This window comes from Chanodichthys erythropterus, chromosome 11, assembly GCF_024489055.1.
Source record: "Chanodichthys erythropterus isolate Z2021 chromosome 11, ASM2448905v1, whole genome shotgun sequence".
Lineage (NCBI taxonomy): Eukaryota > Metazoa > Chordata > Actinopteri > Cypriniformes > Xenocyprididae > Chanodichthys > Chanodichthys erythropterus.
In genome coordinates, this window is record NC_090231.1 from 22,712,953 (window position 1) to 22,729,170 (window position 16,218).

The following is a 16,218-nucleotide window of genomic DNA, read 5'->3' on the forward strand; positions in this document are numbered from 1 at the left end:
GGGGGAGAGCTATAATGGGATGGACAGAAAGGAGAGACAAAAACATCAGCTATGCAGCATGGGTTAATCACGGATATCAGACTCCTCTTATAAAATATATTGGACTGTTTTCAAAGCCCTTGACTGATGAGTATCTTCCTACAACAGAAGGACAGATTACTGTTCAATCCCTCTCTGTCTGATATTCCGCCTCTTACAGTTTCTCGATTTCTCACTCTCAATCTCATATACTTTCTCATATTTTATTTATTTATTTATTTTTTTCAACCAAACTGAGCACCCTGTTCTCTTTCTCACCATCTCTTGAGTATCAATACTTCAATAATGGGCAAAAGCCTAATTTCAATAGTGCCCTTGCCCAATTTCTCCCTTTATCTCTCTCTCTCTCTCTCTTTCAGTTTCTCTCTTCCTTTCTGTGTTGGTGAAGTGCTAATGGGAGTGTAGGGGTGAACAAGTGCTACATTATTGGCAGGCAGGCAGCTGGGAGGGAGGGCTGTTTTAGGATTCAGCCAGAGAAGCACTCTGCTGCACAAGCCTGGGACTCCAGGGACAACGCTGGATTAGTGGTCAGATATGGTGGCATCCTTCAATTCCATTTGAATGAACATGTTTGTATTTGACTTGTAGCACACATGCCTTACAATGTTAGAATATGGATTGACAAAGATCTTGATTTTATATCATGCTTGCTAATATCTTTTTAATAATATTTACATAAAATACTTCAGTCAAATACTACTACTACTATTACTTATAATAATAATAATACTATTATTACAGCCATATGGATCTATCAGTATATCAGCTGATATTTCGCCAATTTTCCATCATGAAATTGCATTTAGTTTATCTGGAATATACTGACCACTGGCCACCTTGCTCATATAGCTTCGTTCCCATTACTGTATCCCTGCTAAGGCAGGATCTCCCTGAGCTCTGAACACTAAGCACTTCTTGGGATCCTGTGATGTACAAGGCTAAAGGAAGTGTGCAGATATTTATTTTGGCTGACTGCCATCCCTATTGGAAAATACAGTTAAACTGTGTTTTGGAACATGTACTGCAGTAGCAGCTTCTGCTCTAAGATGGTCATTAGCTGGTGCTAGCAGGACAGTTGAACAGCCACCATGTTTCAAAATCAGTTTGACCAAATGGAAGCTGCTGGTTGTTCCTGGTCCAAAATGGTCTTGCTTTAGCTAATGTCCATCTTAGACCAGCTAAAAAACAGTTACCATGTTCCAAAACAGTTGCCAGCTTAATCTGGATTTTCCATCAGGGAGGAGAAAAAAATGCAGATTACCTCGATGGTATTATTATCAGTAACCAGAGTCGAATGATGGGAGAGGGAGATTAAGGGTATACGCTTAATCTGAGGTAGTTCCGTATTAAAATGAAATAATTCTGGTCATGACGCAACGGCTGTTAATTTAATAGTCGCTTGTTGATCCCATAGAGAGAACCGCAAGAAGCGCCTTTTATTTCCTGATTTGCTTTGTACGTCCGCTGGCTCTTATTGGTCGAGCCGTATGCTGATTTGACAGACAGAGACTGTTAGTTTGCTCCCAAACCCCGTCAGTCTGTCAGTGGTCTGGAAATGCCAAAGCGCCTCCTCGCTGCTCACGCGCTCACACACAAAGCAGAGGGTTCCGGTGGCGCGAGCTGGAACGATCCACTGATGCCGCTTCTTCGTCTAGGTGCTTAACTGCTCCTTAAAAACGTCGAGGGAATCTCTTGTCCTCCGACGTTGGGATAATTTTTTTTTTTTTTTTTTTTTTTTTTTTTTAGTTTTGTTTCCTTTCTTTCATTTGGTTTGCGGATTTAGACACAGGATTGTTTTGTGATGGGTGGTGGAAGCGAATCACGGATTTTTTCTCTTTTTATGGAGACCAGAGTGAGCCGATTTTATACTGTTGAAAGCAAGTTTTATCTTGATAAGAAGCAAATGGTGGAACAGAGGATTCTTTAGTGGCAAAGGATACTTACTCAAGAGATTAACACTTTCCACACAGTTTTCTCAACTGAAAAGGGGTTTTCTGGTCCGCAACATTGGATTTTACATTTTGTTTGACTGACGCAGCATCGTTTTGGAGTATCTTATTTGGAGATTTCATTCTTTTATTCTACATTTCTGGGAAGAAACAATCTTTAAAAGAATAAACCCGGACGAGACGAAGTTATGGAGATGCCAATGATATAAAACCTGTATATCCAGGTCAAATGACCGCTTTCACTCGTTCTCCAATCTAACCACCTTATATATGACATGGAAAAACGGGGACTCCACAGCGTCCTTTATTATTTCATTCTGAATGCGCCCCTGCTATTCTGTGTAAATGGTGAGTTAACTTGGGCAGATTTTTAGTCTCTCCCATGTTGCGTATTTACTCAGCAGGAGCACAATCTGTTGAGATGCTCCATTTAAGTCTGTTAGTTTTCTATATTTATTAATTTACTTGTGTGAAATTAATGCACTGTAGCCTGCTTGGTTAAGTTTAATAATTTTTTTTTTTTTCATGCCATATCGTTGCATGTTGAGCCTGTTATTGAATGCAAATGAATTGTTGTGATTACGCATAGAGAAAGTCAGATGTAATTTATAACAAAGCTTTTAAAACACAAAATGTAGCCTATAGATGTGTCACATTTTTGGAGAAAAAAAAGGCATTTGTGTATCTATTTGAGGGGGTTGTTTTAACCAAACTATCGTTGTTGATGTGTTTTCTTCATAAGCCACATTTACTGAAGTGCCCAAAGATGTGAGTGTCGGTGAGGGCGAGGATATAGAGATGCCGTGCGCTTTTCGAGCCGTCGGAGTCTCGCCGTTCTCTCTGGAGATTCAATGGTGGTACCTCAAGGAAGCGGCCCCTAAAGAGCTCGCTCACGAACTGCAAATTAGCGCTCCGGCCAACAGAGCCAAGGTAACGGGGCTTTCGTTGTTTTCAAAGCCGCCTAAACACAGGCATTTTTAGTTTAAGTTCCTATTCGAGTCGTACCAGGAGTGTTGTTTGATGGCCGCAGTGGGATGTGGCTGGGCTTCACGTGTCCAGTTGCATCCAGATGGTTCCCTAGTGATGAGCCATCCCAATTAAATGCACTGAGGCGATTAATTATTAATTTATGTCTTTGAATCAAGTTGGGTTGTGTGTTTGTGGGTGGGCATTCACAAGAAGGATACGAGTGTGATGTCATGCCTAATGAGAGAGAGAGAGAGAGAGAGAGAGAGAGAGAGAGAGAGAGAGAGACAGACAAGTAAATAAATAAATCTATTTTACCCTGAGATGGTTCATTGTGTAGTACGAGGAAACAATGATCAGAACTTTCAATTACGGAAAGACAAACCAAAATAAATAAATAAATCTACTTGTGCATCTCCACTTTTATCGAAGAAGCACTTTCTTATATTGACAGTGACATATGAAACACTATAGATGTCAGTTGAACCGTCAATACGAATCAACAAAAAAGTTCTGACATCCGAAAGATGAGCGGGAACTGTTGCTGTCCATGGTGCTACTGTCAATAAGTGGGCCTCTCGTTCGCTGTTAATTGTATGCGCTTTCAAGCTTCAATAAAAGTTGCCCATTGATACTGTGACACGAGTAGCCTGATTAAACTGCTCTTGATGGCTACTCATGTTTATTTTTTATGTGATCTGTTACAGGTTGCCCACCGGGACGCCACGAAAATAAGCGTGAGTACAACAATTCGTATTGACAGTGATTGTATTAGGCTATGTGATGTTGAGTAGAAACAGAATCTAGTTTAAAGAAAGAAACGAAAATATAAAAATACTTAATAAGACCTTTCAACAGATAACAGGCAAAAGATCCCTACTTTGTCATTCCTTAAATTGCTCAAACTGATCTGATGACACTACTGATTCAGCTGGCATGTTTTGTAAGAATGATTAATAGACATCTTTCAATTTGGTTAACTGAAGGGAATGTAATGGCTTTCAGAGAAGTCAACTATTTCTAAAATAATAAAATAAAATAAAACTCTACAGGTAATTCTTGGGGCTTTGTCTTCTGAGGTTGGACCCGCTCAAATCGTATTGCTCAAGTCTAGTAGGCTACTTTTAGCCTGCATTTACCCTGCATTTAAGATGTGAATCTATAATAAAGTGATAGTAATGGCAGTCGGCTGATTGACAAATGAAGCGTTTGATGGGTTACTGTTCCAAACAAAGTTATCGAGCGGCATACTGTTGCTATGGTTACTTCCACAGGCGGACGCGATTTCCAACAGAACTAGGATATTTGATACACATGAAAATATGATAGGCCTACCATTTTGCTTGTAGCTATTTTCTCATTGTAACATGTAAAATGTACTTTTGTATAACAACAATTTGTCCGCCACCCCCATATTTTGAACATGTTTTGTTTAATGGTAAATAATATGAAACATTGGGTTGCCAAAAAAAAAAAAAAAATGGATACATGTCAACAAAACCTGTTGTTGTCTATTCGTGAGCAGACGGTGAGGGTCCAAGGCAACGCCATTTCCCACAAGCTCAGTCTTTCGGGTGTGCGGAAGGAGGATGAGGGAGTGTATGAGTGTCGGGTTTTGGACTTGTACTCTGATGAGACTCAGGAATACAAGGTGCAGGCCACTCTGCGCGTGACACCACGCGAGGGAATGCTGGCCGAGGAGGCCGTGTCTCACATCCAGAACCGATGGCCACTGAGGAACAGCAACACAGCGACAGGTGGACGGGCTACTTCTGAACCAGGCCAGGGGCAGGGAAAACCCCGCGTGCCTCCACCGGTGGGAATGGGACCCGCTCCCGAGTCACCGACTACTGCGGGATCTGCAGTCAAGTCGTCAGCTTCTCCTCGGCCAGGCAATTCATCTATCCTGAGACAACAGCACGGATCCGGTGAGTGACAGTGCAACTGCGACACCGAGCGGTCGAGTGAGGAAAAATAATGAGGTTTTGTGTTTGTGAGATTTTAATTTTTATTATTTGTTTAATTGAATTAAATTATGAAGCCAACTACGTATTTGTTTAATGTAAAATAAATTGATTTGGAGTTCTTAGTGTATACTACAATTGTGCTCATATTGAAATGCAGAACTTTTTTTTAAGGCCTTTAATTCTGATGTTATTGCCATGTTATCATTGAGCAGATTTTGCTTTTGACATGCCTCCAGAGAGAGCTGTCTATTTCTGATATATGTTTGAAATATTATGTGTGTGTGATGGGAAATGATTAAATTTTATTGCCCTACCCCTAAACAGTATAGGAAAATCCTGTAGGTCCATGTACACATTGCTTTTCTATCATGGATGGACTTGCATTGACTTTTTTGTTTTTATATTGAGCTAATGATATTTTATTTCTCTTAGCCCTAAGCATAACCCTCCCAGAATTGTCTCTGCATCTATATAGATTTTCATTAGGACATTATTTAGTATGTTTATTAAGCTGTCTTCCCAATGGGGACAGTTGGCTGCTAAAATCCTGCTCAGGATTGGTGCTTTCAGGTTTTACTATCACAGTGGGGACATTTGGTCGCCATGATGTAGGAGATTGTTGACCCGCACACACACTTATCAATGAAGCACATCTCCAGAATAATCACATTTGCTGGAAGGTTTAATTTGTCACACTGCCATTTCAAACCTCTGTCTGCTCAGTAGGCAGTCTAGGAGAAAATTGTGTGTGTGTGTGTGTGTGTGTGTGTGTGCGTGTGTGTGACTTCATTTATCGTGCATTCTATGCTCTGTGTGAGAAAATGAACGCAACAAAAGCATTTTTAAAGCTGTTGGTGACACCATGTCTGTCTTAAGCAGGAAGGGGCATTTTGATCTGTCCAGCCTCAAAGCATCAGTCTCGACCCTTCTTGTCTCTTTATGACCATGGTACAGTGTGACAGAGAGGTTATCAATATATCACCTTGTCTCTTTAACTCTGGCCTCAGGGTCAGGGCCTCTATTTATTGGGGGCTTCAGTGGGGATTTAGAGGCTTGGGTGTGTTCTGACTCTCGCTTCTGTCACTGCGGGAGTGATTCCTGCAGACAACTGAGGGCGATTACATCAAGTATCTAGCTGAGCCAGAGGAGTTTGTGGCAGGGATGCATTACCATGCAGTGACTTCTGAACACTGTGGACTACAGTGAATTCAGAAGAAATTTACAGTTGTAGTGCAAGGTAACAACTACGTTCTAGGGCTCCAATGGTGAACAAGAACAGATCATCCCGTTTTATGACTGTAAGTTATATTTTTAGATTCTCATTACAAGATATTTAGTTAAAACATGTTGGAGATTCTACAAGCCTGACCAGAAAGGTAATTCTATTATAATTTATTTTCAATTCACAGATACACTATTGTTCAAATGTTTGAGGTCAGTATGATTTTTAATTTGTTGTTGTTGTTTTTAAGTCTCTTATGCTCACCGAAGCTGTATTTATAACAGTATTAATGTGAAATATTACAAATTATTATATTATATTATATTATATTATATTATATTATATTATATTATATTATATTATATTATATTATATTATATTATATTATATTATATTATATTATATTATATTATTCCTGTGATGGCAAAAAAAAAAAAATATTTTCAGCATCATTACTCCAGTCTTCAGTGTCACATGATCCTTCAGAAATCATTCTAATATGATGATTTGGTGCTCAAGAAACATTTATTATTATTATAAATATTGTGAGTGCTTGTTCCATTTTAATATTTTTGTTGAAGCAAAATAACCTTTTTGATTCCTTGTTGAAAAGAAAGTTCAAAAGAACAGTGTTTATTTGAAATAGAAATATTTTATAACGTTATAAATGTTTTTACTGTTATTTATGATCAATTTAATGTGTCCTTGCTGAGTGAAAATATTAATTACTTTAAAAAAAGAAAATCTTACTGATCTCAATAGTAGTGTATAAGGCTACAACAAATTTAAAAGTGTGTGTGTATGTGTGTGTGTGTGTGTGTGTGTGTGTGTGTATATATATATATATATATATATATATATATATATATATAATGTGATCTTTCTTAATAAAGAAGTTTAAGCAGCAGGATGCATTTGGTGATATATAAAACTGATGCATTTCAAATAAATGTATTTGAAATATGTATTTGGAATTGTATTTAAATACATTTAAGCTTAGTATTTTTGTATTTTCAAAATACATAAAATACTTTTTACTATTAGGCAGCTAATTTCTAATTCAAGATGTGCCTTTTTCATACATGCGAGCTGCAGCAGCATGAGTGCATATACAAATTATCTGGATTCCCGTAAAGAAATAAGGAATAATGCTACCATCGCATTCAAGTGCTTTGCTGTCAGAAAGAATAGGAATCATGGTGGAAATTTTTTTTCTTTATTTATTTTAAGTCAAATACATGCTATTTTGCTGTGTAAAAAACATACACAATTCTTTAAATGGTGATTCCTAAACTGTATGTAAGAGATGCTTGTTTTGACTTTAACATCAAAACAAGGTGATCTAGCTTTTGTGGAAAAATTGTGATAAAGCATACCTTTCACAGCAGAAATTGTTTTCCCCTCTGCCATTTTTAAAGTTTATGGCACTCCCAACTTGGGAATTGTAGTAACAAAATTACTAGAAAACTCATAGTCACAATAATTCCAATAGCATGTGAAGGCAGCACAAGATAAGGTGAGGATGTCATGAGCGATTCTGCCCCCAAATAGCATTAGCATTAGCGCTTTTAGTGGGCAGGAGTAATTGACATGTTAGAGCAGGGGTGTCCAATCCTGCTCCGGGAGGGCCAGTGTCCTGCAGAGTTTAGTTCCAAACTTCCAACCCCAATTAAACACAAATCAGTGAGTGCTTGATATTAAAAAGAGTTCATTTAAGTGCAATATGACATTAAAGAGAACTCAAATTAAGTAGGCCTACTCACAAGCTGTCAGAAAGCATTCTGTGCATGCACCCCACGACAAATATAACTATATCGATAATAATAAAGATGCTATAAATGTAGAACTCGTTCTAAATCTAAATGAATAGTCCACACCACAGCAATAATGATAATGCCACAAAAAAAAAAAAAAAAAATATATATATATATATATATATATATATATATATATATATATATATATATATATATATATATATATATATATATATTGTTCAAATCACTTTTAGAGTGATTTCAACGAGCTGAGCTGATGAATGAAAAAACATTGACAGCCAATCAGGAATCAATCCTGATTTAAAGACCCCTGTTGAAAATATATGTCTATGAGCCATTTTTAATATGCTTGTAAGACAAACTGTGTATAAATACATCAGTCAACACCTTTTCTGAGTATTTTTAAGTCCAGAGTACCAAAGACAGGCACAAAAACACAGTAGGAAACCGCTCCTACCGGGTAATATTAAACCAATATTTCCACTTGCCATTGTGTAGCAGCAGCATTTTCTACAATTACCGAGTGGATTAGCTAGTCAGAGCTGCTGTGATTGTGTGCGGGGGACTAAATTAGCCTACACATTCATGGACCCACGTATACTAAATAAATCAAGGGTATTGAGTTAAATTTAAGCTATTTGAAAGCATAAAAATATTATCTTCACAGGAAAAAAGTTTAAATATGTCAATTTGATTATCAAAGATGAGTTTTAAGGGATAAAATGATGGACTACACTGGGACTTTACAGAGCTCAAGCATTTGAAGCAGCAAACGACATAACTGCAGCACATGCTTAGAATATGCTAACATAGTGATCTTTATAGTTATCATTCACGGTGTGATACTTCACTGGATGGCCAGTTTCATATGTATTTTGTGTATTTTCAAAATAAAAAACACTGTATTTTTAATTAAATACATTTTTCCACACAGTATTTTGTATTTTTATTTTAAATACATTTTCATGTATTTATGAACATCTCTGGACACATGCTGTTTTGGGAACATGGCAACCGTGTGTATATATACATCCATGTTTGTGTCTGTGTGTGTGTGGGAGTGACTGTTTGTGTGCCAGCATGCTCTGCCAGCCCTGTCTTTAGTGCAGCCAGACATAGAGGCAGCCATTTGGCGAGTGAGCATGTCGGACATTAAGAGGACCGGTGCACTGATCCTCCACAGTATTTCATTTTTATTTCTCTATTATTCATGCTTTATTGTTCTCCCTTTAGAATCGGTTCAATTTTAGGATTGTAATACCAAATCAATTAACCATATTTATTAAAAAAAAATGTTTTCATATAATTAAAAAAAATTGCCTTTGCTTGGAAGTACAAACCATGGTTTAAAATCATTAGTGGTTTGGGTCAATGCTAATTTCTCCCTTATTTTACACAATTGCAGATCACAATAACAGATTTTTTACAGGCATTTTGGTCAAAAGTATTTCAATTTTAATGTTTAGGTTAAAAATAATTTTAAAATAATGTTTTAGACTTTTTTTTTTTTTTTTTTGTGGGCTTGTGTACCTTTTGCATTTAATATGATGGAGAGCCTCCATATTACACTTATGAATGTGGAAAAGGATTTTTATGCCTGTCAATCTCAAATTGATTCAAAACCAGCCAACCAACTCTAGTCATACTGTCATGTGTCTATAAGTGCTTTGGCACATTTAACATAGACAGAAAGATTTCAAATTTATTTTGGCTTTCTCTTTCCCCCTTTTGGTTAAGAGCTCAGTTTGTGTCATTGGAGTGAGAAGGTTAAAGAGTCATCTGCCACATTTGAAGGATTGCACCTTTCAGTTCTGACCACAGTATCAGCTTTTGTAGGAGAGAATGAAAATTCACCCCTCGCTGCTCGCACTCCCTTTCTTTCTCTATCTCACACACCTCCTCTTTTGGAAACATGTATCTGTCACTTTTCCACATGTCATCTCATTGAGTGGCAGAAACAATTAATATTAAAGGAATGCCACGGGCGGGAGCTGATAAGCTTGGCCTTCTCGCTGTCAGGTGCATCAAATTGCCTTTTGCTGCTTTCGCTTCTTTTGTTATTTTTCCCAGCAGAGTTTGGTGGCATGTCTGTTCTTAATGGAAAGAGCAGATTAACTCATTGCACTGTTGAAGATGGATACAGATTCCCAAAAACAAAAAGGTTACAAAAATGCAGGTATTTAAAGAACAGTTCCTGCCTAATTAGAGTGTCAATCATTACAATTATTTTTGATGTTTTTGTCATTTGTGGCTCATTTCATATTAATGCTAGTGCTTTCTGGTTGTATAATTAAGCTCCTTGTGGCTGTCCTTAGGTTAAATTGACGTTAAAGGTTTTTAATACAATGAAGAGAAAGAGATATGAAAAGAGGAGAGGCACAAACAGGCTTATGCAATGTCTCTACCCACAATGCATCATTCCACCTCAGGTGACCTTGGCGCCCTTGATAAGTTTATATCGCTCTAGCTGCACAGCTGTTTTAATCTAGTTTCTGTTTTGCGTGCGCGTGCGTGCGTGTTATCAGAACTGTACGTTCTCTCAACATCTAATGCTCTCTGACATCAATCTGGTTATTTTGCCTGTGATAATTATACAAAATGCATGTGTCCCATTCCTGGTTGATTTTTACTTTTTTTTTTTTTTAAGCTCATTTTTGCTTCCCACACATTTTACAAACTTAAAACACCTGTCATCAAATTGCATTCCCCCCCTTAGAGCGAGCACAGGGGGTTGTGGTGGTGGGTTGATTGCATGCTTGAGGGGAGAAGCCCAGTGTTTAGAGCTGCTGGCCCCCCGCCACAGACATTTATTCGCTAGATATGTTTTGTCACTGTGTGGGAAGCACTTCAGCACTCATAGACGAGTGTTAATTGTTTCATCTTTGCTTCTGCCATGTTGGGACACTGTGCTTAGTTGTGTACCTTCTGACTCCACTAGGGAAATCAAGGGGAGCGTTGTCGCATTCTAGCTTTTGTTTGGCTACATAGACAGCAAGATAGAGAGAGAGAGAGAGAGAGAGAGAGAGAGAGATGCAGGTAAGCCTGAACATAAAAGATAGATGATAGCTGGCAAAAATCAGTGTTGAAAAATGTTTAAAAATGGGAGGTGACAGAATAAATGGACAATCCAGAGGAAAATAAGTCAGCTTTATGACTCATTGTCAGCTATTTCAGTGAGTACAGTATTCACTTACTCTGCCCATCATACTGTAGTTCAGACAATCCCTTAAGACAAATAGCATGTTACTTCTATTTACACCTGTGTTGATGGTATCTTTTATTATTTGCACATAGTGCAAACAAGATGCTATTTGCTGCAGTATCTGCCACTATTTACTACTGTAAATAGCATCTTACTTTGTTTTACACTTGCGCCAATGGCAGCAATTTGTCCATCTACACCAAACGAAATAGTAACACATGTAATAGTATGTAATACATAATAATAAAAGAAATAGTGACGCATTACAATAAATCACAAAATAGCCACCAGTTCTTTCTGTGTGGACATTTTATCAGGCCCTGTTTCAACCTAGTATTATGATTTTTTTTGGTGATTCGATCACATTAATGTTTCCATCTGGTATTAAAATGCTTTTCAAATGAGTCTCACATGTTAAGGTGCGGTCACATTAACAAAATTTCGACAAAATTGTCTATTATCAATAATGTAGATGTACGTCAAACCAAGCAGCTTTCTGTTGAAACCAATGCAAAATCTGCATGGGGAAATCTTTTGCCTTAACGATGGCATGAATTCCTGTTGAAATTACTGGATTTTACTCTTGAAAATGTGGCAAACAAGGGTAAATGTGACTAAGTAGGTAGTGCTTCACTGCAGTCATGGACACATGATGGATGAGCATTTCCACTACAAATGCGATGTGGTCACATGCTTTTTTGACTACTTCCATATGTGGTTTCAGCGATCTGATCACAAAACATTTTTGACCCAATTTTGGTCAAATCATATTAATATTAGTTCATGGAAAAACCATATTAATATCAGGTGGAAACAGAGCCTGTCTCTCATGACATGCTACAGCTGAAAAGAGTAAAACCAAGAACACATCCATATTTGGTGTTTAATAGTGCTTTCTTCAGTCCCATAAATGCTATGGGTTTGGCTACATGGAGCATAGTTACAGAAAGAGAAACCAAGCAAATGACCAAAAGAATTTGTTTATTATGATAACGGATGGTTAGAAAAAAAAATCAGTTTAAAGTGCAAGAGATCTAGGACACAGTGTAAATGTACTTAGCTGCTGCCAAAAACATGCAACCTGAATTTAACATGGATGTAAACGGAGCACGCTCTGTAAAAAGATCACGTCATTTTCAGAACTCGCAGAACTTCTTTTTTTTCTTTTCTTTTTCAGAAAGATGTTTCATTAACTGGACATCAGTTGGTTTTTAAACAACAGTATAGAATGCACTGTACTTCTGTCCCTGACATCCTTGTTTTGTTCCTGTTAAAAATTAAAAATAGCATTTTCAGTAACTGATAGTCTTGGTGTCTTTTCATACTTGAAATGGCTAAAAATGGCTATTGAGTGTGTTGGCTTTATCAATATTCCCTCTTTTTCAGCTATTCTGGCTTAAATCTTCTTGTTTGCTCTTGTCCAGTGGGAATAAGTGTCACCCTCCCTTTTTCATTTCTATTATCTTTTTTTTTTTTTTTTATGTTTCTTATTTTCATTTTCATAGGCTTACTTTTTATGTGAAGATATCATAAATACATTGCTATTTGGACCACTGTTTTGATATTATAAATCATTATAGGCATCCATCAGCATCTTAAGTGCTTGAAACGAGAAATCATTTGCAGGTGTCATTGTTTAAATATATCAGCCTCTGCATTCAGAGGCATTCTGGGACAGCCAAACATATGCCTGTAGCTTATAAACCAAGGTTTCGACAATCCTAGTCAATTGGATTTTGAGGTGTGCAGAGTGTGCTGCTGAAACTCTATTATCCCTCCGAGGGAGAGGAACACGGCCTCAGCTCAACAGATATGATCACACTGTAACCCACTAATCCTTCATCTTTAGAGTCCACTGCTTCTGATCCTCCAGTGGGCCCTCAAGGGTCATTATAGCTCCACGTAAGAACACCTGCTGAGATCAGAAGGGAGTAAAAACAATTGATAAAAGCAAAATGGCATGTGACTTTTTTTTTTTTTTTTTTTTAAATTCTGTAATGTAGCAAGAACACTGCATTTATAATACTTATGCTATTACCAGTAAAAAATGATTCAGAAGTGGACTTAGATCAGGATGGTTTGCCATCGTTAAGACAATCTGCATTGCATCAGGAGAAGCTAATGGAGAATGTCAGGTCATTTGTGCATGGCCCGTGGGCTGGACGGAAATGAATATTGCTGTGAGCTGATACATTTAAGCATTTGTGTCTAGAAAAGAACAGGGTCAGTTAAGAGAATTCTGCTTTTATGGTGACCAGTCCACATGAAAATGTAATCTCAAGGTTGTTTCAAGACCTGAGGCAGGATGCTTCATGTAGCATATATAAAATAGTGAGAAAAGGGGCAATGGGAACAAATGACCCAGAAATAAATGTAAGACTTAATATTCTGCATGCAGTCGGTCTGCTGAAGACGTGCCTAAATTCACATATATCTTAAATATCCTTACAGTTCAATTCACCAGAACTAAAGGATGCCAACAACTCTTTGTTTGAATAATTGCTGGTCAGAAAAAAAAAAAAAAAAAAAAATCTTCTCCTTTTTTTTTTTTTGCTAGGATGTGATTTACCTTTCCCATTTCTACATAACGGTACGATAACCATAATCCCTCAAAGGTTATAAAACATTATTAAAAGTGGCACTGACCTCGATCACTGGGGTGTGTTCATTAAATATGTTATTAAGCGAACGGACAGATTAATGTCCTTTTCTAGAGGGTTAAATGAGGAAGAGGAGGAGATTACTGGTGACATGTGAGTAATGAGCTGGACGCAGAAGCCCTCTGCGTCGATGTTGACTGTAATTATTTCCACAGCAGTCAGGGTCATGACTTTGCCATTTTAGCTGATTTGCACGTCTGTTCGTGTATTCACTTACCCTTGTTTAGTCTAATCTCATGTGTATCTATCATGTCCCTTGGTAAGAGATTTTCATTGCGTGCAGAGTGACATTTTGAAGGACGATCCTCTGGTTTTAGCAAATGTGTGTCCCAGCTTCAGTATATCAGGTTTTTAAAGTTGTCTATTATGGCTTCAAACAAAGTATATAAAGGGGAAAATCTGAACATTTCTTTGTGTCAAATCAAGAATAAGCCCCGCTGTAATGTTTGACTTCTCAGAAAGAGCATGAAATTGAACCACACAGTTTCTCCAACCACCCTCCACCAACTCAACCAACCATGCACGAGTACAACAACATCCTCTTCCCTCTGCAATAATGATGATAGAAAAGAGGAAGCAAAATAAATGTGGGTTCTTAAGACATATGGACACGCTCCAGGAGCCCACTGTAAGACATGCTCCTAGAGCTTGCGTGATGTCGAGCTAGCATGCCGTGTGTGATGTTCCTGTCACGAAGCAGCCTGGCACACCATGCTAATCTGCTTGGGGATAATGGGAGAGTAAGAGTAAAGGAGCGTCATGAGAAATGGCCATGGGAAAATCAGAACTGCAGAAAACAGACGGCCGTTTCACACTCTAAAAGTCAGCGGCACTGCAGCCCTGTTGAGCACTGAATCATTACGACTTTGTTTATGTTGTGTGAGAATGTACGTACATCTCTATATTGGAGAGATGTGTGATGTAAATGCATCCTTATGGCATTTTCTTGTTTATTGTGTGTTTGTGTAAGTGCGTTCATGTCACAATCTGTTTCTGTATTCTTCTGTGCCGTTGTTGGCTAGTACTCAAAAGGCCCATGAGCTGCTGTTTTGCTGTCAGTCACAGAGAGGAAATGTCATGTAGTTTCCACACAAGGGCAAGTAGTTTACATGGAGGCTCAATATGGCTTATACAGTATCTACAATGTTAAGAGCTGTGCGCCATGTTTTTTAAATTCTCCAGCAGAGCTGAGAGCATTTTTTTTTTTTTCTTGTAAAATGAGATTGTCAACTTCGATGGAGTCATGAGGCGATAAGAGCAAAACTGCTGAGCAGTTATTATGAAAGAGCCGTTTGAAGGACTTTAATGATGTGAAATATGGCCCACATGCTGAATCAGATTTTGATGCAATAAATGTTCTCAGACTAAAAGCAATGAAAATGCTCTGTTTGTCAAACTAATGCAAATGTTCTTGGTAAATGAATGTTAAAAAAAAAAAAAAAACCTGATGGTATTCGTTTTATATGTTAGAGTGCACTGTGATCTAACAAACATTTCTTTCTCTCTCACTGACATTTGCAGGTTCCGGAACCATGGCAGCCACTGAGCCACTCCTTTACATCACTCTGCTGTTCCTGCATAAGCTCCTCCCCTTCCTGTTTGCCTACTAAGAGACCACAGCCAAACAACTCGCAATGATTTCACTTTATGTACCAAACGACAAAGGGAAAATATAACTACGTATATATAAATATATATAAATATATCTACCATTATGGCACATCACAGAGAGGAATGGGATAGCCTATGACTTTGGAGAAAATATAAATATCAGAATAATAAAGAGAAGGCCAATTTCTTTTCTGGGACTTGTGTAGAAGATCTGTGTCAGATTTGGATGTAAAATGGATTCTATATGAAGCATGATGAAAAAAAAAAAAAACAACACAAAAAAAATTAAATGAGTCTATGTGAATTAGAGCTTCACAACTGTGTCATACACACAACTGACATTCATAAACGCTGCATCCAGTTTCCAAATACTAGTGTTTGCCTTGCTAAATGCATGGCTGTCTTAATTTATTATTTGTTTTTGTTTGTTTTTTTTGTTTTTTTGCTTTTGTTTTTTTTTTTTCAATTATCAAATAAGATTTGTTTGTTTTCCAGCTCACTACAGTTTCAATTTTAGCATTGTTCTTACTGGAGTATCTGATGTTGAATCATAAATGACTTGGTCTTTTGAGATCACATTGTTTTATCGTTGTTTTTTTTTTTTTTTTTTTTTTTTTTTTTTCAACTTTTTTTTTCTTTTGCATGAACTGTTCAGCAGTCTCATTTTTCATTTCATAAATGTGAAAGAAGGCGCTCTCTCATGTCAGTTCTTTCTGCAAGACTGTGTGTAATACTGTGTATTCTGTTCCTTCACATCTGATTTCTGAGTTCTCAAGCATTTTTTGTCTCATAATGTATAAAATTGCAACCTTATATATTTTGAT

The 16,218-nt window shown here is 37.4% G+C and overlaps 1 protein-coding gene across 1 annotated transcript; it reads left to right on the forward strand.

Moving 5' to 3' along the window:
• The first annotated feature begins 2,149 nt into the window (after positions 1 to 2,149).
• On the forward strand, positions 2,150 to 15,502 carry vstm2b (V-set and transmembrane domain containing 2B). The gene is made up of 5 exons (XM_067401453.1): positions 2,150 to 2,336; positions 2,731 to 2,918; positions 3,662 to 3,691; positions 4,480 to 4,882; positions 15,305 to 15,502. The coding sequence occupies exons 1-5, from the start codon at positions 2,264 to 2,266 to the stop codon at positions 15,391 to 15,393; spliced, it is 783 nt and encodes a 260-aa protein (XP_067257554.1). The 5' UTR covers positions 2,150 to 2,263; the 3' UTR covers positions 15,394 to 15,502.
• The last annotated feature ends 716 nt before the right edge of the window (positions 15,503 to 16,218 follow it).